The following is a 27,395-nucleotide window of genomic DNA, read 5'->3' as shown; positions in this document are numbered from 1 at the left end:
CTTCACTTACTTGACTTCTATCAACTATGAGAAAACAGATACTTTCTTTTCTAGAAACACAACATAACTTTTTGTAAATAATCTCCCATTGTTTGGACAGGGAATTTTTTATCAGTCCTGAAAGAAAGCATAAGACTTTCTAATTCTTTAAAAATTGCTAATAAAAATAAACAATAAAATAAAGACAAAAACAAAACAAGAATTTTTACTAAATAATAAGTAGCATGTAGAATATAGTATGTACATGTATACATGCCATATATCTCTTCCAGCTCCAAATCTGAGCCCATAATCCCCCTTTCAGATAGATATATTGACATTAATTTGAGGAAAGATTGAGTACTAACACCCAACGGGGGATTCAGCAACAGGGGCTTCCTGGTGGAAGTGGTTTCTGAGCCAAGCCTCAAAGGAAGAGGAAGGGAGGCATGCCATCCAGACCTGAAGGCAACTAGGCAAAGCAAAGGCAAAAGAGAAGCAGCAGTAACTTAGGGAATGTTGAATGAGAGCAGGGAATGATGAACAACACGTCTGAAAATCATTATTACTATCGTAACTAGTATTCATATATGAATTCACTTTACATTTATGATCTCATTTGATCCCTCAGTGGTCCTGGGGAGCCTTTATAATTATTATCACTACTAGTCCCATTTTATAGATGAGGAAACTGAGGCAGGCAGAGTGACTTGCCTAGGGTCACACAGCTAGGAAAGTCAGAGGAAAGATTTCTTAGCTATGTCTTCGCCAAAACTTTCAACACCCCCATCGATCTAAATAATTACCATCTGTAGCGCACGAAGATTTGCCAGCCTCTCTACAGACATTATCTTGTCAGAGCCTAAAATAAATCTACAAGTCTTTATCTACAAGGGATGAAACTAAGGCAAAGGTAGAGTGAATTCCCAAAGTCACACAGCTACTAAGTGTCAAAGGCAGGATTTGAACCCAGGTTTCTGTTGACTCCAAATCCAGTGCTTTTCTCACCATGCCAGGCTTCCCTAGAAGTCATATTTTTTGAGGCTAGCTCTCGGTTTCATGCTTATACAGCAACATTCCTTTCACCTTATCAGCATGCGGCTCAGAGTTTGGTTTCAGGTCATTGTTATGTGCAGATAGTGAAAACCGATTTGATAGACAAGACTTTGAGTCATTTCTGGATTTGCTAATACTTCTAATGTTATTTTGGGCAATTGTAGGACTCAGAGCTGAATGGAATGTCAGGGAACTTGGGTTCAAATTCTCTGATACATCCTGGCTACGTGATGTGGCCAAATCATCTTGTCCAACTCTTCATTTTATAGGCAAAGAAACTTGAGGCCTAGGGATGTGGGTCACACAGGTAGTAAGTGATAGAAGCAGGATCTGAACCCAGGTAATCTAACTCCAAATCCTGGACCTATGGACCTGCCTCTACAGTCCCATGTGGTTGTGACATTCTAGGATCTTGTGACTTCCCAGTCTTGCTAACCTCTTCCAAATACTGTCTGATGGGAGGAGCAGGAGAGTTCAGGTTGACCCAGAATCAGGGCATGAACACACAAAGTTTGAGCGCCACCTGTGTGAGCCCTGGAGCTGAAACTTGGCTTGGAAGACCGAAAGGGGGACAAAGCAGGGATCACAGGCAAATGTGAGAGAGGGCAACACAGCTGTGGGGGGTGGGTACCACTCTCTAGAGCTGTAACTAGGGTGGGGTGATGGAGGCTACGCTCCAGGGAGTCAAAAAACATTTGGGTTCCTCCAGCAGGTAGGAACAACCTGAGTTTGATGTCTAGTTAGGAAGACAAAGTAATTAAACAGCGAAGCCACCACATGGCTTGCTTCCTCCCCCTGGTGGCTGGACTCCTGGTGCACTTCTCTCTAGCCAGTGCCCACTCTATTCCCTCCCCTTACACCAGTACTGTCCTGGTGTCCCCAGAGGAGTCCCCTCCACACAGCAGAGTCCTGAGGTCTCTCCCCACTCAGGACTTTGCATCCCAAGGTCCCAAGTTGCTCCCAGGGGGGTCCTGCTGCTCCACAGAATTCTCTCCTCCCCCTACCCAGCATTGTAGTCTCATCTCCAGCTGCTCAAGACAAAATTTGGGCACATTAGACTCTGCCATTCTCTATATCCGTTGTGGACCCCCAACGTGTGAATGTTCCCACCACAAAGGATTATAGATTATAGAGGGAAAAGGGACTTCAGAGGCCAGCTAGTCCAACTTCTTTATTTTACAGGTAAAGAAACTGAGGCCTGAAGTCAGTTGAAGTGACTTGATTGGGATCTCAGTAACTGAGTCAGGATTTTAACCCAGGTCCTATCATTCAAGCGAACCTCTAAGCTCAGTTTAAGTCAGTTCATCCACTAGGATTTATTAAGTACCTACTGTGTGCACTACGATAGGAACTTTGCACCTGGGTAAGCAAATCAAATCAACACACTGTTCATGTCTGACCAAGGCTCAGCTCATAGTAAGTGCTTAATAAATCTTCATTGATCCACTTGGGCTCCACTCTGCACCTGTAGTCCCTCAGCTCGAGGCTTTCTTCATGACCACCTCCCACCATCTCCCAAGGCAGCACCAGCAGCACCTTCTCCATGAAGCCTGTGGGAATCCCTCCTTCCCCTCCCCCACTCCAAACAACCCTGACACCCACTTTGTCTACATCTATATCTACGCGTCTTGCCTAGTAGAAGTAAGCTCCTTGAGGACAAGAGCTGTTTCTTTCGTTCCTGCCTTTGGATCACCAGCGGCTAGCACAGGCTTGGAAAATTGTAGGTATATAATAAATATTACAGTATTATGGTAATTATACTGTACATAATGTAATGATACACTAAAGTATTACGGTAATATAAGCAACAAGTATTTGTTGATTGACTGATTGAATAGCTCAAGACAATATCCTTGAATTCCTCCTCTCCCACCACAGCCTCCCCCTTTCCTTCCCTCTTACTGACCCAGCTCATCACCCTCGTCTCCATCACCAGTCCCTCAACACCCCAAACCAACTTTCCAAGTCTGCCTCCCCTCCTCTCTCCCACCCTCTCCTCTTCCTAACCTGGCCCTTATGAACATCATTTTAACCATACTCTTACTAACATTCCACATCCTCTTGTTCCCTTGATCTTCCACCAGACCTGCTTTACCAACCCCCAGTCCTGGGTAATCCCCATCTGCCATGTATGTTCTTGGCTCCAGCACAATGTGGCATTGCTAGAGTCGCACAAAACCAGGCCAATGAACTCTTGGGCAAATATATGTTGGGCTTTGCTTGGCCTGCCTTTCCTTCATCTTTAAGAGTCTAGCAGAACTCAGGATCTCAGAACTGGAAGGGACATCTCATCCAACCTGTAATTGAAACAGGGATGCCCTCGATTTTTAAAAAAGTTTCATTGCTACTCTTTTTTTTAATGTCATAGTGACATTCTCCCAAACCCTCCTAATCAAGGAAAACAAATCAATACATTCCACAAGCATCAATCCACTCAGTACAAATGGTCAACAAGCATTTATTAAGCCCTTCCAGTCTGCCAGGTTCTGGGATTACAAACACAGCATGAAAGACTTCTGTTCCCCAGAAGTTTTTAGTAGGTACATCTGAAGATGTCTGCCCCCTTCCTCACCTGGCCACCACTGCCTCTCAGTCAGGTTAAGGGAAGGAGGACTTTAATAGGAGTCCTCCAAAATTACAACAGGTCGTTCTGTCTCCCACTTCATAGAGAATCTGTTGCCAAGTCCTGTCCATCCTCATGACATTTTTCATACTTATTCCCTTTCCTCCTCTGCCCCAGGCACCTCTCTGGTCCTGGCCCTCATAACTGCAATCTCTTCCTCACTGATCCCTGCCCCAAGTCTCTCCCCACTCTTCCATAAACTCCAGGAATTCCCTTTTACCTCCAAGAGCAAATCCATTCAAAGCTCTTTAAGACCTGGCCCTTCTCTGCCTTTCCAGTCTCCTTGCACCTTACCCCCGCGACACTGGCCGCTGTCCCACAAACCAGACACTCCATCTCGCTCCAGGCATTTTCCTCACATCTGGAATTCTGTCTGTCCTCATCTCTGCCTCCCGGCCTCCTTTAGTCCCACTCGCTAGAAAGGGCCTTTCCTAACTGCCTTCCCGGCTTGAGGGAATCTCGGCTGTTTTCCTCTTGTGTCCCCGTAACGCCGGGAGCTCCTCGGGGGCTTTGTGCGTTACTTTCTGTTCTTGCTACTTTGTGTCGAGCTTGGCACGGAAGGGTGATTCAGACGCGCTCGTTGGTTGGCCGCCCTCAGCGCCCCTCTCGGCCCTCTGCCCTCTTTCCAGTGGCACTCTCCCGACTCGGAGACGATCCGCTGTCGCCTGCACGTGGTTCATGCCCGGAGGCTCCGCTCAGCCCCGCGCTCTGCCAGCCCCTCAGATGCCAGCCTATCACTCTTTTTCATCCTCTTCCCCGTCCCTGACAGCTGGAGTCACTTTGACTCCCGTGCCCCGTCCATTGCACGTCTGCAATAGCTCTTACACCATCTCCTTCTCATCACTGGTTCTGCTGCTTATTGGCCGTGGGACCTTGGACAAGTCACTTCCCTCCTTGGGACTCAGTTTCCCGCTGTCTGTGGGGAGCTCTCTAATCTCAAGGAATGAAATCCATTCCGCATCTTTCCATCTAAACAGATGCTCTTCTGAAATCTAATTCCTCTGGTCAGTCTTACAAACATCTCTATCAGCTGTGTGACCCTGGGCCAACTACTTCAACTTCTCTCTGCCTCAGTTTCCCCATTTGTAAAATGGTCTCTAAGGTTTTTTTAATATTTAAATCTATGCTCCCATAGGAAACTCTCTTCACTGGAGTAGCTAGCCCCTTCCCTCCAACTTTAGTCTTGGAGGATACCCCGGGGGCTCAAGGAAGACGGGAGGGGGACTTAGAGAGGTATCCTGTCCCTTTAAGAGGGAGAGGCCTTCTGCCCTTCATCAACATGTCGATTCCCAGGCCCTCATCCCCGCCTCTTCCGCCCTTCAATGATATGGCCGCCCCTTTTCCGGTCACGGCCTGCCTTACCGCCTCCCTGCCCTCTGATTGGGCGGTTACAAAAATAAAAAAAAACCGATTCAGGACTGCCCCTTCCGGCCGCCGCCCCCTAGTCCTCGAGTCGGGCGTGGCGGGGAGGGGCCTGTTTTGATTGGCGGAGGAAGGCGCGGGGCCCATCACGTGACAATGAGCTCATTTTGTTTGCGGAAGTGGAAGGTCCTGAGCCCTGGAGGAGGTGAGTCAAGGCCCGCGCTAGACCGGCCCGCCCCTGCCCGCCGCTCCGGGGCCCTGGGAGGGAGGGACCGTCCGGCCCACTGTGGCCAGGCCCGCGTCTTTAAACCGCGCGGACCCCGCCCTGCTCTGTCCCTTCCCTTTCCTTCCCCCTCTCCTTCCCCTCCGCCCCCTTCCGCCCCTCCCCCATCCCTTTCCAGCCCTTCCCCCTCTCCTTTCCCTTTCCCCCTTCCCCTCCTCTGCTTCCATCTGTGAGAAGACCCCGCCCCCTCCCCTCCTTGTGAAACGGGGATCCGGACGGACACCCTTCTGGTCTCCAGGTTCCAAACCCTCCTCGCCCTTCCAGCCTCCTCTCCTCCTGCCCGGCCGGCCTCCGCTCTCCCCCTCTCTCTCCCCCAGTTTCAGGCCCTTGTCTTTTCACCAGTCAGCGAGTGCTTAGTAAGTACCTGCCGCGTGCTGGGGACCCCAGGCAGACCCAGTCCCTGCCCTCGGGGTCCCTGGGTTCCTACGCATGTGTGTGTAGACATGCACATATATCAGCAAGCGTTTATTTGATCTTAGCATTCCATTGTTCGCCAGTCACGTGTAGAAACCATTTTAATATTGACTTTTAAAACGGAGTTCCAGACTCTCCCCCTCTCCCCTCCCCACCTCACTGGGAAGGCACGCAGTTCTCATAGGTTATGGGTGCGTGGTCACACGAAACATATTTTCGTCTTAGTCATGTTGCGAAAGAAAATTCACACACAAAACCTCAAGAAAAATAAGAAAATAAAAAGGTCTGCTCCAGTCTGCGTTCAGACACCCTCAGTTATTTCTCTGGGGATGGAGAGCATTTCCCATCCTGAGTCCAGCGGAGTTATCTTGGATCATTGTACTGCTGAGAACAGCCAAGGTCTTCACAGCTGATCCTCTTAGAATCTTGCTCTGTGCAGGGCACATGTCACTTTGCATCAGTTTCTGTAAGTTTTTACAAGTTTTTTGGAAAGCATCCTGCTCATCATTCATCAGTCACCACAGTGTGTTCAGCCATTTCCTAGCTGATGGGCATCCCCTCCATTTCCAATTCTTTGGCACCCGAAAAGAGCTGTTGTAAATATTTTTGCACGTGTACATCCTTTTCCTTTTTTTTTTTTTTTTTTTGTCTCTAAGATACAGACCTAGTAATAGTATTGCTTGGTCAAACGGTATGTGTGGTTTTACAGCCCTTTGGTCATAGTTCCAAATAGCTGTATAGAATAGTTAAAATCAGTTCACAACTCCACCAATAGTGAATTAATATCTCATTTTCCCCACATCCTCTCCAACATTTCTTATTTTCCTTTTCTGTCCTATTAGCCAATCTAATAAATATGAGGTAAGTAGCTCAGAATTTGCATTTCTCCAATCAGTAGTAAATTAGAGCATTTTTTCATGTGTCTATAGATAACCTTGATTACTTCATCTGAAAACTGTTCCTGTCTTTTGATCATTTATCAATTGGGGAATGACTCTTATTTTTATAAATTTGCGATTTTATCCCCCCCACCTACCCCCCACTACCCCCCTCCCTCCCCACGACTGTATACAATTCTGTATAGATTCTACATATACTTTCCTATTGAGTATATTTTCACTATAGTCATGCTATGTAGTCAGACTAAGATAAATGAAAGAAATCGTATAACATTATTTTTATAAATTTGACTCAGTTCTCTACGTGTTTGAGAAATGAGACCTTTAGCAGAGAAACTTGCTTTAAAAATTTTTTCACAGTTACAGTTGCTAACTATATTTCCTTCCATCCTGTTCCCCCCTCTGTTTATTCTATTCTCTCTCTCCTTTTACCCTGTCTGTCCTCGAAAGTATTTTACTTTTGACTACTCCCTCCCCAATCTGTACTCTGCCTTCTATCACCCCACCCCCATTCTCTAATTTCCCCTCCTACTTTCCTGTAGGGTATGATAGATTTCTATGCCCAGTTGAATGTGTATGTTATTCCCTCTTTGAGCCAGATCTTATGAGACTAAGGTTCACTTGCTCCCTTTCATCTCCCCCATCTACCCATCCTTTGCAAAAGCTTTTTCTTGCCTCTTTTATATGAGATAATTTGCCACATTCTATCCTTTCCTTTCCCTTTCTCTCAGTGCATTCCTCTCTCACCCCTTAATTTTATTTTTTAAGATATCATACCTTCATATTCAACTCACACCTGGGTCCTATGTCTTCTAACTCCTTCTAACTGCCTAATAATGAGGAAGTTGTTATGAGTTACAAGTGTCATCTTCCCAGGTAGGAATGTAAACAGTTTAACCTTATTAAGTCCCATGTGATTTCCCTTTCCTGTTTACCTTTTCATGCTTCTCTTGAGTCTTGTATTTGAAAGTCAAATTTTCTATTCAGCTCTGGTCTTTTCATCAAGAATGCTTAAAAGTTCTCTATTTCCTTGAATATTCCTATATTCCCCTGGAGGAGTGTACTCTCTTTTGTTGGGTACAGGATTCTTGGTTGTAATCCTAACTCCTTTGCTCTCCAGAATTTCATATTCCAAGCCATCTGATTCTTTAATATAGAAGCTGCTGAATCTTGTGTCATCTTGACTGTGGCTCCATGATACTTGAATTGCTTCTTTCTGGCTGCTTGCAATATTTTCTTCTTGAGCTGGGACTGGACTATGATATTTCTAGGAGTTTTCATTTTGGGATCTCTTTCAGGAGGTGATCAGTGGATTCCTTTAATTTCTATTTTACCCTCTGGTTCTAAAATATCAGAACAGATTTCCTTGATAATTTCTTGAAAGATGATGTGTATGCTCTTTTTTTGATCATGCCTTTCAGGAAGTCCAGTATTTTAAAATCATCTCTTCGGTATCTATTTTCCAGGTCAGGTATTTTTCTAATGAGATATTTCACATTGTCTTCTATTTTTTTCATTATTTTGACTTTGTTTCATTGTTTCTTGATTTCTCATAATGTCATTAGCTTCCATTTGCTCCATTCTAATTTTTAAGGAATTATTTTCCTCAATGAGCTTTTGGTACCTCCTTTTCCATTTGGACAATTCTGGTTTTTAAGGTGTTCTTTTCTTTATTGGCTTTTTGTACCTCTTTTACCATTTGACCTAGTCTGTTTTTTAAGGTGTTATTTTCTTCAGAATTTTTTGTGTCTTCTTTACCAGGCTGTTGACTCTTTTGTCACGATGTTTTTGCATCACTCTCATTTCTCTTCCCAATTTTTCCTGTATCTCTCTTATTTGATTTTCAAAATCCTTTTTGAGCCCTTGGCCTGACACCAATTCATATTATTTCTTGGAGGCTTTGGTTGTAGGAACTTTGACTTTTGTTATCTTCTGAGTATATCTTTTGATCTTCCTTGTGACCATAGTAACTTTCTGTGGTCAGAATCTTTTTTTGTTGTTTGCTCATTTTTCTGATCTATTTCTTGACTTTCAACGCTTTGTTAAAGAGTTTCCAGGGTGCTTCCAGGGTGGAGGGCTCACTGTCCCAAGCTTTAGGGGTTTCATGCAGCTGTGGGACCTGTAAGTTTTCCATTCTTTCAGGATGGAGTGATCTATGGAGAGGTACCTTACTCCAACAGCCTTCTTGTTAACCCTACTTTCTGTCTTTTCCCTCCCTCCCAGTCCAGTCCATGATGTTTCCTTCTCTCCTTTCATCCTTCATCTTCCCTTAATTCCTTCCAACTCCTTATTCTCCTGTTTGCAGCCCCTGCCCAGGATTCTCCATCCATGTTTCCATAGCCTGGGGAAAATGCAATGGAGGTAGTTTCTGGAAACAGTGACTGATCTGGTGGAACTGGCCTTGCTGGGAGGGAGATGTGGAGAGGTGTCTCTTGGGTTGGCCTTCTTAGAACTTATTTCTTGCCTTTGCCAGGATGTAACCTGGAGTCACATCCTATTCCTCAGGTTCCTGGAGAATTCCTTAGGTTATACTACTTGGGTTGTGGTCACGTCCAAGCTGTCACAGAAGGGTTTGGTGGCTTTTTTTCTTTCTAAGGTGATAGGGAATTGTCTTCTGTGTGCCATCTGTAGTTCTGAGAGAGACGAGTCAGTGTCCTGGGAAAGGACTTTTCTTCCCAGTCAGTGGAATGGTATAACTGAAAAGAAGTTGTGGAAACCTGGAGGGGAAGAGGGAGGGCAGAGCATTGAAAGGCAAGGACACGGACCATTTCTAACAGTAGGGAGGAGGAAGGGCTGCTTTTTTGCCATTCGTAGACTGCTAGGATTTCTGTTTAGGACTGGTCCAGCTTCTTCATATTACAGAGCTGGGAACCAGAGTTTTAAAACAGAAGCACAGACTCTGAGCTGAAGGGGACCTCAGGGGTCCAGTCTCTGCCCAAGCCCTTTAAAGTCTGCTAAGCGCCTTCGAGATAGTATCTCATTTGATCGTCACAAGACCTCTGTAGCTACTGTTATTGTCTGTATTTCACAGATGAGGGACGGAGGCAGCCAGGTGAAGTGACTTGCTCAGTCAGTGTCTGAGGCAGAACTTGAACTCTAGTCTTCTTGACTCCAAGACCAGCATTGCACCCCCTAGCTGCCTATGCATGAATCCCACCCACAGCGACCTAGACAAGTATCACCTGGCTGGGAGATCACTCCATGAATCCACAGAGTCTGCGCCCCACTGTATGTCTGTACCTGCCCCACTGTGTGTGTCTGCTCCCTCTCAGTGAACTGGCAAAGGTGTGGCACTTTCTCATTGGTGCCATCCTCTTAGGGAACCAGTACTTTCTCCAGTTCATTTAAACGTCTTTCCAAGACCCCTCTTTGAAAAGCTCTGGAAGTGTAGAGCTGAGAGTGTCTGTGGGCCCTGCTGTCAAGAAGCCAAGGCAAGTGCCCCAATCTCCATGATGGGAGGAACCTGGAGTCATGGGAGGCCCCGCCAACATCCTGCTCATTGCTGTGAATTAATGTGAGGGACGTTGTGTCCGAGTGCACTCAGAGAGTCTGAAAGGCTCCTCCTCAGGGAGGCTCATGTCAGATTTACCCCTTGGCAGACAAGGGGGATGAAGACACCCCTTTTTTTTCCCTTTGGTGGTACCTGTTTTTATGAATTCCAGAGAAGAGCCTTCCATCACAGATTAAACTGCCTGGGGAAGTCGCTGTCTGGAGAGTCTGGTTCCAAAAGAGAATTCACTGAGTTGCATGTATTTCTCTCCAGGGGAATGGAGGCTCCTCAAGAGCAGCAACTGTTTGTTGATTTTATCTGTGTTTCTTCAGCGCCCCTCACAGTGCCCAGTATATAGTGGATGGTTGTGGTTTGATAGGGAAGCCGCTTGATAGACTGGCAAGAGCGTCAAATAATCCAGGGGCTGCTGTTTGTTGCCAGCCCTCTGGGCCTCAGTTTCCGTCTCTAAAATGCTTGTCTCTCGGGCCCTTCCAGCACTACACCCCATGACTGGAGTTGCTCCTAAGGGAGCCATTTCTGGAGGAGTGGAGGTCAGAGGAAAGGTGGAGGGGACACTTTCAAGTAGATGACCTTGAAGGAGAAATAGGTTGGGGGCGGTTTAAGACAAAGACAGGGACCAGAGTTTAAAGGAAAGTTATAAAGGTACCAAGAGTGGGGGAGATAGAAGAGCAATTTATACTCTAACTAGGAAAATAAAACCAGCGCACTTGAAACAATTGTGGTTCAGGCTCAGTAGCTTACCTAGTGACCTTAAGCAAGTCCCTCCCCTTCTCTTGGCCTCAGTTTTGTCATCTGTAAAAATAAAGGGGTTGGGCCAGTCAGGCCCTGCGACAAGGGCAGATTGCCAGGCCTCTGTGGGCCCCAGCAGGATTCCCCCCCAGGCCTCAGTTTGTTCCTCTGTGAAATGGGGGGAAGGTATTGGACTCTGGTCTCTAAAGTTCCTTCCAACTCTAAATGATGTGATTCCTTCCAGTGGAGGAGAATAGTGATAATTAAGTTCAAATCAGTAAGCATTTATTAAGCATCAGCTGTAGGCCAGGGAACTGGACAGAATTCTTGACTTGTGCTAAGGAAGCCCTGAGGGTAACCAGGAGGCCCTGAGGACTTCTATCAGCCCTTCTCTCAGCCTCCACTTCCTCATCTAGAAAATGGAGGAGTTGGACCTGCCAGCTTCTGAGGGCCTTCCAGTCTTATTCTATGATCCACCGTATTTTGCTAATCTGGGAATGTCAAGATCAAAACAACAGCCTGGAGAGAGTGATCTGAGCTGCATCAGCAAGGCCTCATTTGATCCTTAAGCAACCCCAGGAGGATGGGCTCCCGTTGAGGGTATCCTTATTTGACAGGTGAGGAAACTGAGGAAGTAGATGACTTGCCCAGAGGTCACACAGTGTCTGAGGCAGGGTTTTAACCCTGGTCCCCTGCCTCAGCTCCTGCTGGTCTGCTTGTGTGGATAAAGAGGAAAATCTTATGGTCTACGCAGACCATGTGTGAGGGGTATGAAAGAAGGGCAGAGAGAGTGTAAGAGAGAGCCAGACAGATAGACAGATGGAGGGAGAGAGAGTAAGAGAGGAGGAGGAAAGGAGTATGGACTGGACTAGAGAAGCACCCCATCTCAGACTTGGGAGGACCCCCCTCCCAGGTACGGCTGTGCTGCCCTCCTTGGCCCAGTGCTCATGAGCTCTCTGCAGTCCCAGCATCCCCCAGTCACCCAAGGCTTCATCAGCATATCTGATCTTGGGGCTGAGCAGCTGGCCCTACCTCCAGCCAGATCTGCTTAGGAGATTGCTGCCCTGCAGCTGGCTGTGATGATGCCATCCATGTGACATTCTGTTGTCAGAGGCAGGAGCATGTTAGGTAAGAATTCCAAAGGGGCCGCTTATGCATTAGATCTCCCAGCAGTATGCATGCGTTTTCCATTTGACCTCGTATCTGCTTCCTCTCCTGGGTGCTTGTGTAATCTTGTCCCGCTGGTACCAGGCAGCTGTTGCCTTACTCTGGAGGTCACAGAATTGAAGCCCTCTGAGTGAGGGGGACGTTGGAGGATATGCAGTCCAATGCTCTCATCTTATGAAAGAGGAAACTAAATTCCAGCCCAGGCCCCCTTGACCCAGAGTGGAAGGCCCTTGCCAGCCCATCATCCTGCTTGAACTTTGTAGTGGGGCTACCAATTGATTAGATACAAGTCCAGGAGTCATGAGAGCTCAGCTCTTCTGTCATGATGGTTTGCAAAGTCCTGTACACATGTTTCATTTGATCCTCACAGTAGCTGTGGGAAGGACATAGCATCACTCCCATTTTACAGGTAAGGAAACTGAAGCAAAAAGGTAGAGTGACTTGCCCAGGGTCACCCACTTAGTAAGTGCCTGCAGCCAGATTTGAGCTCGGTCTTCCTGGCTTCTTTGGTCTGCTGCTCTTTCCCCAGTGACCTTGGTGCCTACCGCACCACTTAGACATATTGGCCTGCTCCCAAACATGCATCAGAAGCATCAGAAGTGACCATTTACATTCTGAATGGATCACAGACTTTACCAAAGGCCTATGTGTAAAAACTCTCTTTGCCCTTTGGGCAAACATGGTGCCACATGGACTGAGTCCAGCCTGCATGGAGCCTCTCTTGGGCTGCTGGGTGAAGCATGATGCCCTGCTGAAGATTTAGCAGCAGAGTCAGGGCCAGAGCTGTGTCTACATTGATAGAAGGGATTCCTAGTGGAGGAAATCTGCTTTTCCTGGTGCAGATTGACAACTTCTCTGTGGTTTAGAGGGTTGCCCAGAGCCCCAAGAAGCCAAATGACTGGCGCTGGGTCCTCCAGTCAGCCAGGATGACTGCCTGGGTCAAAAGCCAGACTGGCCCTCAGTCACAGCACATAGACCTCCTCTGACCCAGACATCGGCTGCCTCTCTGCCAGAGCTGAACAGAATCAAATGACTGAAACTGAGAGAATTCACCGAGCAACAGTTTAAGGGCATCTTAGGGGGATGTCTAGGGCAGACAGAAAACTCCCTGAGCTGTGATCTCTGGGGAACATCAGGAGTTTTTCTTCCCAGACTGAAGTTTGGGTACAGAATTGTGGACTATACGAAAAGAACAAGGGAATTCCTCTGTACTCCGTCCTGGTCAGATGTGTGAAAGGACAAAAGTGGACTCTGGGCCCCTCCGATGTGTCATCCTCAGTTCTAAGGCCCCACCCAGCCCTGACATTCCCTGTTCTAAGGTCTTTCCCAATTGTGACATTCCACAATCTGAAATCCCACCCACTTCAGGCCTTCTCCAGCTCAGACATTCTAAGCTCTCAGGTTCCCCTCAGGTCAGATAATCTGTGATTCTGTAAGACACCTGTTGTGTTCAACTTTTAAAAGGGTCATTGGCCCACTGGAGCATGTCTGGAAGAGGCTGGTGAGGAGATTGAAGGAAGTCTGAGCCTCTCGGCATCCTCAGAGGGAACTGTCGATGCTTCTGCTGGAGAAGGAAGGTCTTGTTGGGATGTCAGGGCTGTCCTCCAATGTGTGAGGGCCTTGGCCTTGTCCCTTCTCTCCAGGAAGCAGAAGGGAGGTGGTGGGTAGAAGTCATAGGCAGATTTTGACTCCATATAAAGACTTGACTTCTTTAACCGCTGGATTTATCCAAGGGTTTAGGCCCCCTAATGAGACAGTACAATCACGGGTGGTGTCAAGGGAGGTGTCCTGGGGGGAGGGGATTGGGTCTGAGGTGGGGCAAGGGGGTGGGTCAGAGAGCGGGTGGTGATCTGGAGCCCTATTGTGGAAGGCCTCAAATGCTGGATTGAGTAGCTGTTTACACTTTGTTAAAAAGGTTTAAGGAGAAGGGAGGGGGGGTAATGACTTCGGCTTAGCCTGGGGCATGCTCATGCTTTTGAGTGCTCTACTGCACCACCACTGAAGGGGTACAGCTCCCCTGGAGGTCCAGCCAAGGCCAGTCAGTTGGGAATGCATCCCTGAGATGTCTCAGGGGGAGGGGATTGGGGTTAGTTACAGTGACGGGATGAGAGCTTCACAAATGGCCAGCCTCAGCTTAGAGAACCCACAGTTTGGACCCAAAGATAGACTGCTTTGGCATGGTCCCCACCATGTCCTCTCAACCTTCATGAAAAAGCCTTTACTGAATACCCGTCTGCAGGTTGGGCAGCCCTGGTCTAAAGCTGACCAGATGGACATGGATGTGCCCCTAGAAGGCAGGCAGTATGAGGACGAAGGATAGAGGCTGTGATTAGGTAAGCACGACTCTCTCCAGGTCAAGGGTCAGAGAAGTTCATGGGGAGAGTGATAGAGGTATCCTTTTACATCAACAGAGATTGGGGGAGGTTATCATCATAACCGTTAGTAATAACTCCCCTAATTTTATTAAAGCTTTCCACACAGAGCCCTCATGAGGTAGGGTTATGGTTACCTCCATTTTACATATAAGAAAACTGAGGCTCAGAAATATGAAATGACTAGGTTGCAGATGGTAGGTTCCTCTTGGGTCAGAGAAGGAGCAGGATTTTTGGAAGGAGATGCCTTTCCCAATCCCTCCTACCTTTAGGAGACAGTACCTCCATGCCAGACCTGGCTAGGGCCCAGTTGAAGCCCTGCTGTTACCACCTCCCTAATTGTACAGAAGTCTCAGTGTTTGTCAGAGCAGAGGTGGCCTGGACCTGGCCTCTGATTCACATCTCACCTGCAGACTTTCTTATGAAGACAACCCCTTAATCAGAAACCACCTGCCCCCTCTCAGTACTGCTTGTCCCAGAGCCCTGGGGCTGGGGCGGGGGAGTGCGCTGAAGACAAGGCTTCTGGGGAATTGCTCAACAACCTCTTTGGGGTTGGGATGGGAAGAACCAGCAAACGCAATTTCACTTTCCCTTATCTTCTTGGTGGAGATGGGTAGAGGGGCCAGCCTTCCCAGGGACTGTGTATGAAGGATGTCTGAGGCTACCCGGGCTAACCAGAAACCTCATCCAGTCCTAGCATTTTCCAGGTGCATGGGACCATGCCTTAATTGTAGCATTATGGAAAGTGAGGTCCCCAGGGAAGGAAGTCACCAGAGGTCACTTAGCACACAGGCTGGTTACAGAGCCAGACCTAGCGCTGTGCTCTCCTGACTCACATGCTTCCCCTCCACGGCCCCGCCTCCGAGTCCCTTCATGAGCCCTGATATAAGAATCAGAACTGACTGGGCAAGCATGGGTCGTCTGTGAGGCAACTTAACCATTACAGCTGGGAAAAAACCGGATTGGCGCTTGTCTGTTTGGTGAGCCAAGACACCCCCTCCCCACCCCCCCACCCTCACCCCCACCCCCCATGCGGTATGTAATAGCTTCAGAAGACAAAAAGACAGATCGTTGAATCTTAGGAATGGCACCCCAGAGGAGACGTGAGAAGCAAGGTGCCTGACCTCCTCCTCATCCCATACCCCCAGTTTTATAGATGAGAAAACTGAGACCCAAGAGACGGAAGGACTTTGCAAAGGTCACTCAGGCAGTAATGGAGCTGGCTGATGTCAGAGTGTGAGGTTCTGCCCTGTGTAGGCTAATGTCATTAAATAAACTTTGCTCTCCCTCCAGCACCCCTACAGCTTAACAAACACTGGCAGTAATCTTGTGATTTGGGGAGGGAGGAGAGGATTTGATCCTTCCCACAACTGTGCTTTTTAAACAGTAAAGGCTTCTTCCTGTTGCATTTTTTCATTCTGTTCATTTAATTCTTCACCCCAATGTTTGAGGGAGTTGACACAGGAAAGCCTGAGGCCTTTGCCCATCAACCTCTTCCCCTTGTCAGCCCCAGTAGAAACCAAGCAGAGTGGCAGGATTTTTTTTTTTTGACAGTCATGAAGTGTCAGAGCTGGAAAGAACTTTAGAGATGATGTCATCCATTTTCTAGATGAGGAAACAAGCTGAGAGAGGGCAGATAACTTAGCTGAGTCAGACCAGGCCCCTCTGATTCCCTAGTGCCTGCAGCCCAGAATCCCTTTGGAGGGGGGTACCTTTTCCTAGGCCTTAGTGGCTCTGTGTAAGGTAGAGGCCACCCAGCCTCCGCTGGGAACAGGTCATGGATTTGGAAGGACTTGGGCAGGGCAAGCAGGATGGCACTTTGGAAGGCGTTGGTTCCTGTCTTGCTAAGCTGGTAAGCAGAGTTCTTGATGCTCCAGTTACTCCATTTCTTCCTCTGTAGAAAAGGGTCGACTTGGTTGGCAGTGTGGTCAAAGGAGATGGGCCACTGGGCTAGGAGTTGGAGGATCTAGGCCCAGGCCCAGTTCTTAACTAGCTGTGTGACCTTGGACCAGTCACTTCCTTCACCAGGTCTGTTTACTCATCTGTAAAATGAGAATTAAAATAAAATGGGGACAAGAAATCCTGCATGACCATCTGCAGTGTATATAAAGTGCTTTGGAACTCACAGAATACTATCTATAAGCTTATCCTAAAGGCCATGGAGCAAATGTCTGCCTTCCTCTTGAGTGGTCTCACCCTGGTGTTGAAACCCTTTTCCCCAGGCATTCAATTTCTTGTGGCTTTTAGCACATCCACAATAGAGGATAGAGCCCACTTACTTGTCTCTGCTGGAGAAGTAGAGACATAGGATGGGCAATTGACTGGGTTCCCTTCAAATAGTCTGTCAGTGACAGAGCCAGGAGTGGACTCGTGGAGTCCTGGGGCCCTCTCCCCTGGGCCAGTCTGTGCCACCTCAGTGATGTTTCTCTTTCCTCCCCCTTTAAGGGCCCTCTTGTGGATCTTGCCAAAGCTTCTTGTGCCAACCTTCTTCTCAGCGGTGTTTCTCTCCTCTCCTTGCTTTTCAGTGCCCTCTTTGAGGACCTTGCTGAAACTTCTTGTGCCAACCTTCCTCTCAATGGTGTTTCTCTTTTTTCTCCCTCCTTTTCAGTGCCCATTTGGGGACCTTGCTGAAGCTTTTGAGGACTCCGAGCCCCCAAGTTGGTGGCAGAAGCCCTGGTGGGGGAGGAAGAGGGACGTCTGGGCAGAACTCCACAACTCCTGGTGAGGTGGGATGGGGGACCAAGCCCAGCTGACCACAGACCCCGTTTTCTTCCAGACGGAGGGAGAAGAAAACAAGACCAACCCCTCCCCCACCGGGAAGATGCAGTTCTTTGGTCGCCTCGTCAGCACAATTAGCAATGTTACCAACTTGTTTTCCAACCCATTTCGAGTGAAAGAAGTGCCTATGTCTGACTACAGAGCCTGTGTCCAGCTTAGGGAAGAAGGACAGTTGATTTTGTTCAAGAACAGCCCTCATCGCACCTGGGACTGCCTGGTAGTGAACCCCAGATCCCCACAGAACGGATTCCGGTGGGTGGTAGGCCCTGATGCTTCTTTCCTTTATCCGTGATGGTGGTGGCCATAGGGGAATGTTGGTGGTTTGGAGACCACCTCTCAGCTAGGAAACAGCTTGGAAAGTCTTACAGGGTCACAGATTTAGAACTGGAAAAGGGTCATGTAGTCTAGCCTCCTTATTGTACAGTTGGGGAAACTGAGGCCCAGGGAGAAGAAATTACTTCTCCAGGGTCACACAGAGGTAGAACTAGGATTTGAATGCAGTCCTTTTAACTAAATCCAGTGGTCTTCCCACTATATCACATTCCCATGTGCTGGGGCTGAGAAACAGTATGAGCCATAGAGGAGAGAACAGTATGTTGGGGATCAAATCTCAGTTCTTAATAGCATTCTGAGATACTGCAGTCTGAGCGTTTCTCTCCTTCCTGGCTGCTAAGTCATGTGTGATCCAAGCTGTGGCTCTTCTGCCCTTAAGTTCTTGTGAGTATTTGGGGATTGTTCTCCTTTTCTTTGTGTGTCTTGGGCATCCCTGGTCTCATAATAGATAGGTCTTGATCTTCTTTTCTGTTAACTCATTCTTCCAGCCTTACTTCCTGGGACCAGTTGGGGCCAGGCATTACATGCTTTTTTGGTTGTTGCTGCTTTGTATGGTCTTGGCCTCTCTTTTCTGGAGTCAAGAGGCTTGGGCTAGGGACTGCATACTTTATCAGGCCATATGCAGTGTGATAAAGGCTACAGTCTGATTGCCATCCACCTGAACTCTCCAGTTTGTGTCTAGAGTACCTGGCATCCGACTTGGTCCCACTTGGAGCTCTAGGAAGCAGCTGCTGGCCCTTACCCTGTCATCAAATGTGGACAGTTCTGCAGGTGCAGTGCTGGAGGCTGAGGCCATGATCTTGTGCATTGTCCCGGATCACTTCTCTTCTGAACTCAGGGTCTAAGGCCATGATCCCGGCCCATGCCTGTTCCTAGTCTGTCCTGGTCGCTTGTCCATGGCTTGAATTTGTGACTGTGGCCCAGTTCAGGCAGCTTGTTTGCTGTTCTCTATATACTATAGTCCATCTCTTACCACCATACCTTTGCATAGGCTGTCCCTGTTGCCTGGAGTACACTCCCTCTTCACTCCTCCATCATAGAATCCCTGCAAGTCTTCAAAGCTCAACTCAGGGCCTCCAACCTGAGGCTTTTCCTGACTCATCTGGCTGCTTAGAGGACCTAAGAAAAAAAGGTTATGGATGTGGGTGTCACTTAGTCCTGTGATCTCCAACTCAGGTGGCATATTGTGTGTTAACAGCCCGAATCTCTTTCGCTACCACTGTGGTTGTCTTTGCAAAGATCTGTTTACCTGATTGCCTGTTACTCTGGCTGAACCAGGATTGCGTCATTGGGTCTGGAGGCTTGCAAGCAGCTGTTGCTCACCCTTCCCTCTTTATCTTGTATTTACTGGGCATACATCTTAGGATGAAGTGTAAGCTCCTTGGGCAGGGAAGGTTTCATTTTTGCCCAGCAAAGTACCTGGTACATAGTAGGCTCTTCATAAGTGCTTGTGGATGGTTTACTGACTGTTTGAGCCCCGTCATTATGTACTAGATTGGACAGAGGGCCAGCCTGACAGCCAACAAGACATGGGTTTGGATGACTGCCTCTGACATGTGTGAGTATCACTTAACTTCTCAATGTTCTGATAGCTTCATGAATTGCAGGCAAGTTGTACTCCTGTATCAATGAAGAGTATTTCTCCACACCCATGAAATCTCAGATCCAGACTGAAAAAGAAATATGCAGGGCCCTGTAACTAGCTGTGAGGTAGGGCTACAAGAGGAACATACACACCCCCACCCCGCCTTCACCCCTCCCTCTCCTGGGAATGGGGGACCCAGCTTGTGGCTCAGAGAAGTAAGTAGAAGGTCATTTGAGGAGGGAGCATTAGGTATTTGCAAGCACCCCAGGAATCCCTGCTGTGAAGCAGGAAACAGGATTTAGAGTTTTAATTTCCCAGATAGCTGTGACAAAAGGCACTGTTTGTCTGTTTGGTCAAGTAATGTCATCAGAACCTGGACTGCTTCCATTTCTTTAGGTTTTTAGGTCTGCAAAACTCCCTTTTCACCTCAGCCCAGTTTACATATTGGGAGACTGAGGCTTGGATTGGACGAAGCAATTCTTCAGTCATGCACTTGACAAGTGGCAGAAGCAGGCCTCTCCTGATTCTTCTTTCAAGGCTCTTTCCATGGGGTCACACGGACTTTGGTTCACGTGATACTGTTTATTCATAAATAGTTAACAAAAATAATAGCTCACAAATCTATGTGCTTTGCATCTGGGATCTCATTTGATCCTCACAACAACCCTGTGAGGCTGGTGTTTTTGTTATCAGCATTACCATTGAGGAAACTGAGGCTCAGAAGGTAATGGAAAGACTGCTGGGCTTAGAGAAGGGAGATGCCTGGATTCTAGCCCTTCTTCTGCTGCTTACTATGTGTGACCATGAGCCAGACTTCTGGGGATACCACCCGTGCCTTCTGCCATATAGCCACAGAATCCTTGGTAGCCCCCTCAGATCTCTTCAGTCACTGAAGGGGGTTGAATGGAACATGTTTGAACAATTCCTTCTTTTGAAAATTTTATGATTTTTTTTTAATTTTTACATTGCCACAGTTTCTCCCAGTATCTGTCTTTCTCTTACAGAGTGCCATCCCATATGACAAATTATATTTTTCTATAAAAAGCCAAAGAAATATAAGAGGAAAACAATCAGCAGAACCAATCAGTGCTTCCCCAAAAGTCTGAACATGTGTGCCATCTTTCGTACCTGTGGGTCTTCCCCGCTCCCCACAGCCAGCTCTGCAAAGGAGATTGTCGGGCAGGGGGATCTTTCTCGTTTCTTTCTTTGGACCAAGCTTGTGTTTTGTCCTTTTGCCACATTTACTTTCAGTTGTTTTGTGTGTGGTGATTCTTTCCATTTCTGTGGTTTTAGTCATTGTGTGTGTTGTTTTCTTGGCTCTGCTGACTTCCCTCTATCAGTTCACATAAATCTTCAGGTACTTTTCTGTATTCATTGTTTTCCTTCCTGTTCACCAGCCACAGTATGTTGAGCCGTTTCCCAGTCAGTGAGCCTTTTCCAATTCTTTGCTATCACAAAGTGATAATAGAAATACTTTGATGTATTTGGAAGCTTCCATTTCTTTCTTTATCATGGGATCATAAATCCACAGGCTCTTAGAGGTGGAAGGGACCCCTGAGGATATCTGGCCTGGCACTTCTCAAACATTTTGACCTCAGGATCCCTTTATGCTTTTAAAAATTATTGAGGACCCCCCACCCCAAAGAGCTTTTGTTAATGTGAGTTATATCTATTGATATTGGCCACATTAGAAATAAAAGTGTCGGTATTATTATGGAAAGAGTTTTGATCTTGAGGACCCCATAAAGGACCTCCTCCCAGTAGTGTCTTCCCCTGGCTGCCCCTTTCCTTGCTGAGGGGGATGTGAGTGTAGAGTGGGCAAAGGTGTAAGACTACAGAACACAGAGTATGGTAGGTAGTCCTCTAGGCAAAGAGTTTAAAGGGCAGCTTCTCGCCTTGCTTGGGCCACTAATTCATCCTTTCTTTGCCCATGTCTGTGGAGCCCCTCAAAGGCTCAGTTCTCCCTCTGATAAGCCTGGGCTCCTCGTAGTGTGCCCTCAGACCCTAAATGCGGCCCTTTGACTGAATCCAAACTTCACAGAACAAATCCCTGTCATAAAAGGATTTGTTCTGTAAAACTTGGACTCAGTCAAAAGGCCACACCCAAGGGTGGCCTTGAGGCTGCAGGTTCTAGGCCATAGCTGCAAAGCTCTTTGAACCCTGGGCATTATCATCTTACACAGCCTATAGAGTAGATTTGGTATTTCCACAGTGGGGATGAGTGCTAGGAGGGTCAGAAGTGTGATTCCATGGGTACATGGAACTCCCTCTGAGGAAGCTCCCTCCACCAATCTGCAGTGGCCCTTGCTCTGCACCTTGGAGTCTCAGAGCTGCAAAGGGGCATGCTGCCAGTGTGTGTCTGAAGTGGCAGAGACATGAACCCAAGGCCTCCTGATTCTGGGGCCAATTCTCTGTTCTCTGTGGAGCACGGCCTCTCTCAGTGACTAGGGCTTATTTTCACAACTAGTCAGAACTTAGTTGCCACCAGGTCTGTTGAATTTGGTGGAAGGTCATAAAAAAAATACCCTCAGGTGGGTAGGGAGTCAGCAGACAGCTGATCCCCTTTGGGGAATACCAGAGAGGAGTGGGAGAGTGTGGGGGTGTGGGAAAGTGTGGGCAAGGGAGGCTTTCTTGTTTCTCCTGTGACCCAGCTTTGAAGACCTTGGGAAATACTGGTAGCAAAGGTTAGTTTTCCGAGGGGGTTGGCCTAGTGTATAGTGTTCAGGGGCCCTGCCATATTCTAAGATTCTTTCCAGCTCCAACTTTCTCCAGTTCTGCTTTGATGGGCACAACACCCACATACATTTGCTAAATATTTGTCAAATGAATGCCACGTTTGTTGAACTGGCCTCATCGTCACTTTACGGCCACATCTCAGATCTTCTCTTCTGATTTAGAAAGAGGCAGAGAGATGTCTTTGTCCGTGCTCAGTTTCAGTTTTTATCAGTAGATCATCTGGTCTAATGGAGGAGACAGTATGCCAACAGCCATGTTCAAACAAGATTTAGATGGGATAAATTGGAGAAAATGAGCAGAGAGTGAGCCCTGGAATTCAGGGGGATGGGAAAGGCTTCCTGTTGATTTCAGCTGGGACATGAAGGAAGCCAGGGAGGAGGAGGAGGAGGAGAGGAAGGGCGTTCTAGGCCTGGCGGGCAGCCAGGAAAAGTACGTCGCATTGGGAAATGGAGGGGTGTGTGTGAGGAGGAGCAGGAAGACCCATGGCACTGGATTGGAGGCCACATGAGAGTGAATAAGGTGTAAGGAGACTGGAGAGGGAGGAAAGGATGAGGTTACAAAGGGCTTTGAAAGCCAAACAGAGCATTCTGTGCTTGATCTTGGGAGCCAGTGATATGGCTGAACCTATGTTTTAGGGAAATCCCTTCAGTGGCCCAGTGGTTGATGGGCTGGAGTTGGGGGAGACTTGAGAAGGACTTACCCACATGAAGACACTCACAGCATACTTTAAAAATGTGCAGGTTTAAAAAAGCAAAACAATGAGAAGGAATCACTCGTACTGTGGTAACAAAGGTCCTGGCAGGCTAGAATTCAACTGGGGTGAATGTAAAGCCCTGGCCTTGGGTTCCAAGAATGGGTTGGGGGAGGTGTGAGAACACAATAGTTCTTGCCTAAAGATCTGGGGGCAGGGGGCAGAGGTTGAGTGGACAGCAACAAGAATGATAGCCCAGTTTCCAGGCTCTTGCCTCCACCCAGACTGTTGCTCCTGTGCCCAGGTGTGAGTGTGCCCCATCTTGGTGGCACTCTGACTGTCCCAGGTGAGATACCAGCCAGCTTGGCCGTGGCGGCCTTCTCCAGGCACTGCTGGAGGCCCCACTGCTCCCCCGCACACACTCTGTACACCAACCAGACTGGACTGCACACTGCCCTCAGGCCTGGAATGCCCTCTCTCCTCCCTTCTTCCTTTTGAAATCCCCAGCTCGAGAGCTACCACTTTAAAAAGCTTTTCCATTCACTGAACATTGATTTTGTATTTATCCTATCCTTACCTGTCTGTGAGCAAATGGGATCCCCGGTGGAACAGAATTTCCTTAGGACAGGGCCTGCCTTACTTTTGTATTGTCTCCCCAGTACCTAGAACAGGGGTTCACCCACTCTTGACTTAGAACGTTGTGTCCAAGAAACTTGAAGGAAATCAGTATGGCTGTCATGAAAACTTTCTGGCATGTAATAGGGTGCTTATCAATGCAGACTTATTGATTGTTTGATCGACTCTGATGTGGCAGACCAAAAACCCATGGCATTTACACTGCTGAGTAGCCAGAGAGCAGAAGGTGACAGTCCCTCTGGCTTCTGCCCTGATCAGGCCACAGCTGGGTATATTGGACCCAATCCAAAGGAGGGTGAACAGGATGTTCAGGGAACGTGAAAATGTTCCATATGTGGCTCAGATGCAGGAGCTGGAAAAATCTGATAAAAAAGAAGATGGGGAGACATGAGGAGACGTCAGATGCTCGAGGGCTGTTCCGTTGTGGGGGGATTGCTTTGGTTTTCCTCCTCTTGATCTTAGAAGATGCTGGAGGTTGGACTTTGCAGTGAGGCCTCTTTCCCCTCTGTGTCGAGAAAAGTTTCCTAGAGAATACAGTGACTCAGAATGGTCTCTTCTGTTCTCTGTCATGCTGCCCTCTTCTCTGTCCTCATCTTTCGTTCTTTCTCTGGAGCTCTGGACATTGTCGATCCCCTTCTCTGTCTCCTGGGTTTTTGTGACCCTGGCCTGGATCTCTTCTTCCCTGTTAGGCCCCATCCTTCTGAATCTCCTCTGCCCATCACAGCCCATGCCCAGCCCTTGTGTGGCGGTGTCCTCTAGGGCTCTGGCCAGGGTCCTCTTCTTTTTCCTCTCCCTGTGGTCTCCTGGTGATCCAACCAGCTCATATGGATTCAACACGGCAGCTGACTCCTAGACCTCATGATTTCGCTCTCCTGAAATCTCCTTCTAGAACACATCCCTCATCTCTGGTTGCCTGCTTGGCATCTCTGTAAACGTCTCATAGGCCCTGCTCCCAGGGCCTGCTGTTGGGTCAGATACACTGGCATTCTACGACTGATGCAGCCCTTTTTACTTCCACTCTAGACCCATATCCACACAATTGCCCTCACTCATTTCTTTCACCACCAGGCCATTCTCAGACTTGTCTGTGTTCTCTCCCCTACCTGTGTTATGGCAGGAGACTCTGAATTGGGCTTCCCAAGTAACAAAGTCTCCTGCTCACACTTGCCAAAGTGAGATCCCTTTGGGGCTGTTTTCTTTCTTTCTTTACACAGTTTATGATCTCTTCTTCCCTCCTCCTCACCCACAGTTGAACAATTTTTAAAACGTCAGATTGACTTCGTGAAGCTCAGGTCTGCCTGGTCACTCCTTGGTTCAGGAAGCTTTGGGAACTTGCCATTGCCTTCAGGAGCAAATACAAACTACCTGGCTGCCTGGGGCCAACTCCACAAGCTGCCATCCATGCTGGCCAGGAGCAGCTGATCAGGATTCTTTAGGGGTGACCAGCCCCACATGGTGGAGCATCAGCTCATGGTGGAGTTCCTGTTCAGCAGGCAGTGAGGTTCAGGACTGAGAACTGATGTGATTGACCTTGGACAGGCCTAGATGCTGCTGCCTGGGGCCTTTTAAAATATGAATTATGGGAGGGGGAAGGAGAAAAGCCTTCCCCATTATAGCTTTGGTATTTTCTCTTATCTTAGGTTGGGGGTGGAGACCATGGAGACAGAATTGATGTCAGCTGAGGTGGGGCTGCACTCTCCAACCTAGGACAGCAGATGGCCAAGGAACCTTGGTTCTTACAGCCTGGGCCATGGGCTGGGGTTGTTTGCATTATGATAACGCCAATATTTGTGCTCCTGACACGAATTAATAATTTACTTCTGATATTTGAAAAGAATATCTTATATCACCTCACCAACATCTCACCAAAATCCAGGACGGTTTTTAAGCACCTCTGGAGGGTGTGGGGTAAGTGCAAGGCAGAGGTTAGGGAAGAAAGAGTCCTATCCTCAAGGACCTTCTAGTCTGAAAGGAAACACCACCACCCTAACCTTAGATACTTACTTGTTGTGTGACCCTGGGCAAGTCACTTCACCTGCTTGCCTTGGTTTCCTCATCTGTAAAATGAGTTGGAGAAGGAAATGGCATAGACCACTCTAGGATCTCTGCCAAGAAAATCCCCAATGGGGTCACCGACATGACTATAAAAACAACTGCTCTGAACCCTGTACGAGGTCCTAAAGGTAAAGACGAGGTGGAAAGAGGGCCTGCCCTCCAGGAGCCCTCATTCTCCTGTGGGGAGACAGTGTGCACACATGTAATCAGTCATGTGCACAATCCATCTGCATCACACAGAGAAGCATGTTAGTCATATATTGGAAGCAGCAGCAGCATTCTTTCCAAGAAATCCAAGGCATTGGAAGGTGGTCAAGATCAAGGACTGGACCTGGCGGGCAGTGGGCAGAGTTGGAGACCAATGGATCAGATCATCGTAACGCTCCAGAGGCACAGCAGGCTGCCTACATCCATGCCCCACCACACACTGGAGAGCCCAGAGTAATCTTTCCCCAGGCCATCCACTTCCCATACATCCTTCCCCATCACCAATGGGGTTAAAGTGTATCCAGGCCTCCTTCCAGGTGTCCAGAGAAGGGCAGAGCTTCCCCAATCATCCTAGCTCTCACCTCTAGTGGCGTTGAGGTACACCTTATGTGCTTCTCGCATCCTGGCTTTACGTTACTTCTGTTTGCCTGTGTTGGTGTTTCATCCCCATCCTAGACTGTCTTACTGGAAAGAGCAAGAACATAGAGCTGGGAGAGCTGGCTTATGTTCCAATTCTGACACATACTGATAACATCGTAATTCTGGGCCATTTCCTTACTCACTCTGAGTCACTGTCCACATCTGTGAAATGGAGACAGTAGTGGTAGTAGGATGTAGCCGTTGTTTTAATAGGAAGTGAAATATGACTTTGATTCTTGAGAAAAAGTATGTCCAACATGTTATTAAAGGGGTGGCTTGTGAAGGAAGTGGTGAGCGTGACTTGGGCAGGAACTGGTCACGCTAGACTAGCCTCATTGCCTTTTTGGCCAGGTCACGGGACTATGGTTGCCATCTATGTAGCCATTTCTGAGTCAGATAGCGGTCAGTGGGAAGAGCACCTCCCCTGAGCTGAGTGCAGTGCACAGAGCATCAGAGTCAGGAAGACCTGAGTTCAAATCCAGTCTCAGGCACTTATTGACTGTATGACCCTGCACAAGTTGCTTACTTCTGCTGCCTCAGTTTCCCCATCTACCTTGCAAGGTTGTTGTGAGGATCAAATGAGGTGTTTGTAAAGCACTCAGAACAGCCTGTCTTGGTCAGTATTTCAAAATCTCTGGTCTTGTAGGAGCAGTCCCTGCTCTCCAGTGCAGGCCAGTGGGAAGCCTCTTGTACCTTAATGGACAATGTTCCTGTTAGGTGTGACTTTCCAGTGGTGACTGAGCTCAGCCAGTCCTTAGAAGATGACCCACAGGGCCTTGCTGGGTCTATACTCAAAAACCTTCCAGCCAGAAGGACCTGCCAGAGGTTTTACCTCCAGGATCCAATCCTGGCCCTGTTGTCACATTGAGACCTAGAGCTCTGGGAGGAATTTGAGATGGGATAAACCTCTCTTTCCTTTCCCCCATGTCTCCAGAAGGAGGGAAGAAGCCTCTGGGGAGCAGAAGAGTTAGCTGTAAACATGTTTTAAGTGTCTACTGTGTACCAGATATTGGGCAAAATGCCCAGGAAGTGGGGGACACAAACAAGAAGATAGCCTGCCCTCAGGGAGCTTAGAATCTAATGGAAGGACACCCCACAAAAGGAAGCTAAAAAGAGGCAGTCATATTTAGGAAGTCCCATGAGCCCCCTTGCATTGGGATTTGCGGTAGTTTCTCTGTTTACTGACCACACTTGGCACCTTTGTATTTTAGTACCTGAGGCTAGGCCTTCATCTTGGATCTGCTGTACCAAGCTTGTCCCATCTCTGGCGGTAGTCTTCACTGTCCATCTGTTTTTCTAGTTGAAGGACCCCCTTAGCGGACACCTGCAAGTGCAGGCCGACATGCTTACCCAGGTCCATGTCGGGGGTTCTTTGTCCTTGTCATCAGGTCACAGTTGAAAAATGCAAAGCCCTCCTGGCAGACACCACCTTCTCCAGGAACATGTTACTTTCCAAACCAGTGTTTTCCTTCCTTCCTTCCTGGAAATAGCCACGGAGATGGCACCTGGGCCACTGCAGCTCTGTGGCATTGGGGCTTAGGCCTGGCAGCTTCATTGTC

General features: G+C 47.9%; 1 protein-coding gene across 13 annotated transcripts in view; it reads left to right on the top strand.

Annotated features, from left to right (window-relative positions):
- Positions 1–5,133: 5,133 nt before the first annotated feature.
- Positions 5,134–27,395, top strand: part of PLA2G6 (phospholipase A2 group VI) — a 46,795-nt gene continuing 24,533 nt past the window's right edge. Inside the window, exons 1-4 of one of the 13 annotated variants that reach the window (XM_072656079.1) lie at positions 13,380–13,435; positions 14,263–14,356; positions 16,296–16,423; positions 17,172–17,425. In XM_072656079.1, coding sequence (XP_072512180.1) covers positions 17,217–17,425 — 209 coding nt within the window. In that variant the 5' untranslated portion in view covers positions 13,380–13,435; positions 14,263–14,356; positions 16,296–16,423; positions 17,172–17,216. Of the gene's footprint in view, positions 5,660–12,916; positions 13,684–14,262; positions 14,357–15,306; positions 15,376–16,295; positions 16,424–17,003; positions 17,426–27,395 lie in introns of those variants that run through there. The other 12 variants (XM_072656083.1, XM_072656080.1, XM_072656082.1 and 9 more) reach the window with 12 other exon arrangements.

Source organism: Notamacropus eugenii, chromosome 3, assembly GCF_028372415.1.
Source record: "Notamacropus eugenii isolate mMacEug1 chromosome 3, mMacEug1.pri_v2, whole genome shotgun sequence".
Classification (NCBI taxonomy): domain Eukaryota; kingdom Metazoa; phylum Chordata; class Mammalia; order Diprotodontia; family Macropodidae; genus Notamacropus; species Notamacropus eugenii.
Note: the sequence above shows the minus strand (reverse complement) of the source record. Positions and strands in the feature narration are given on the sequence as shown.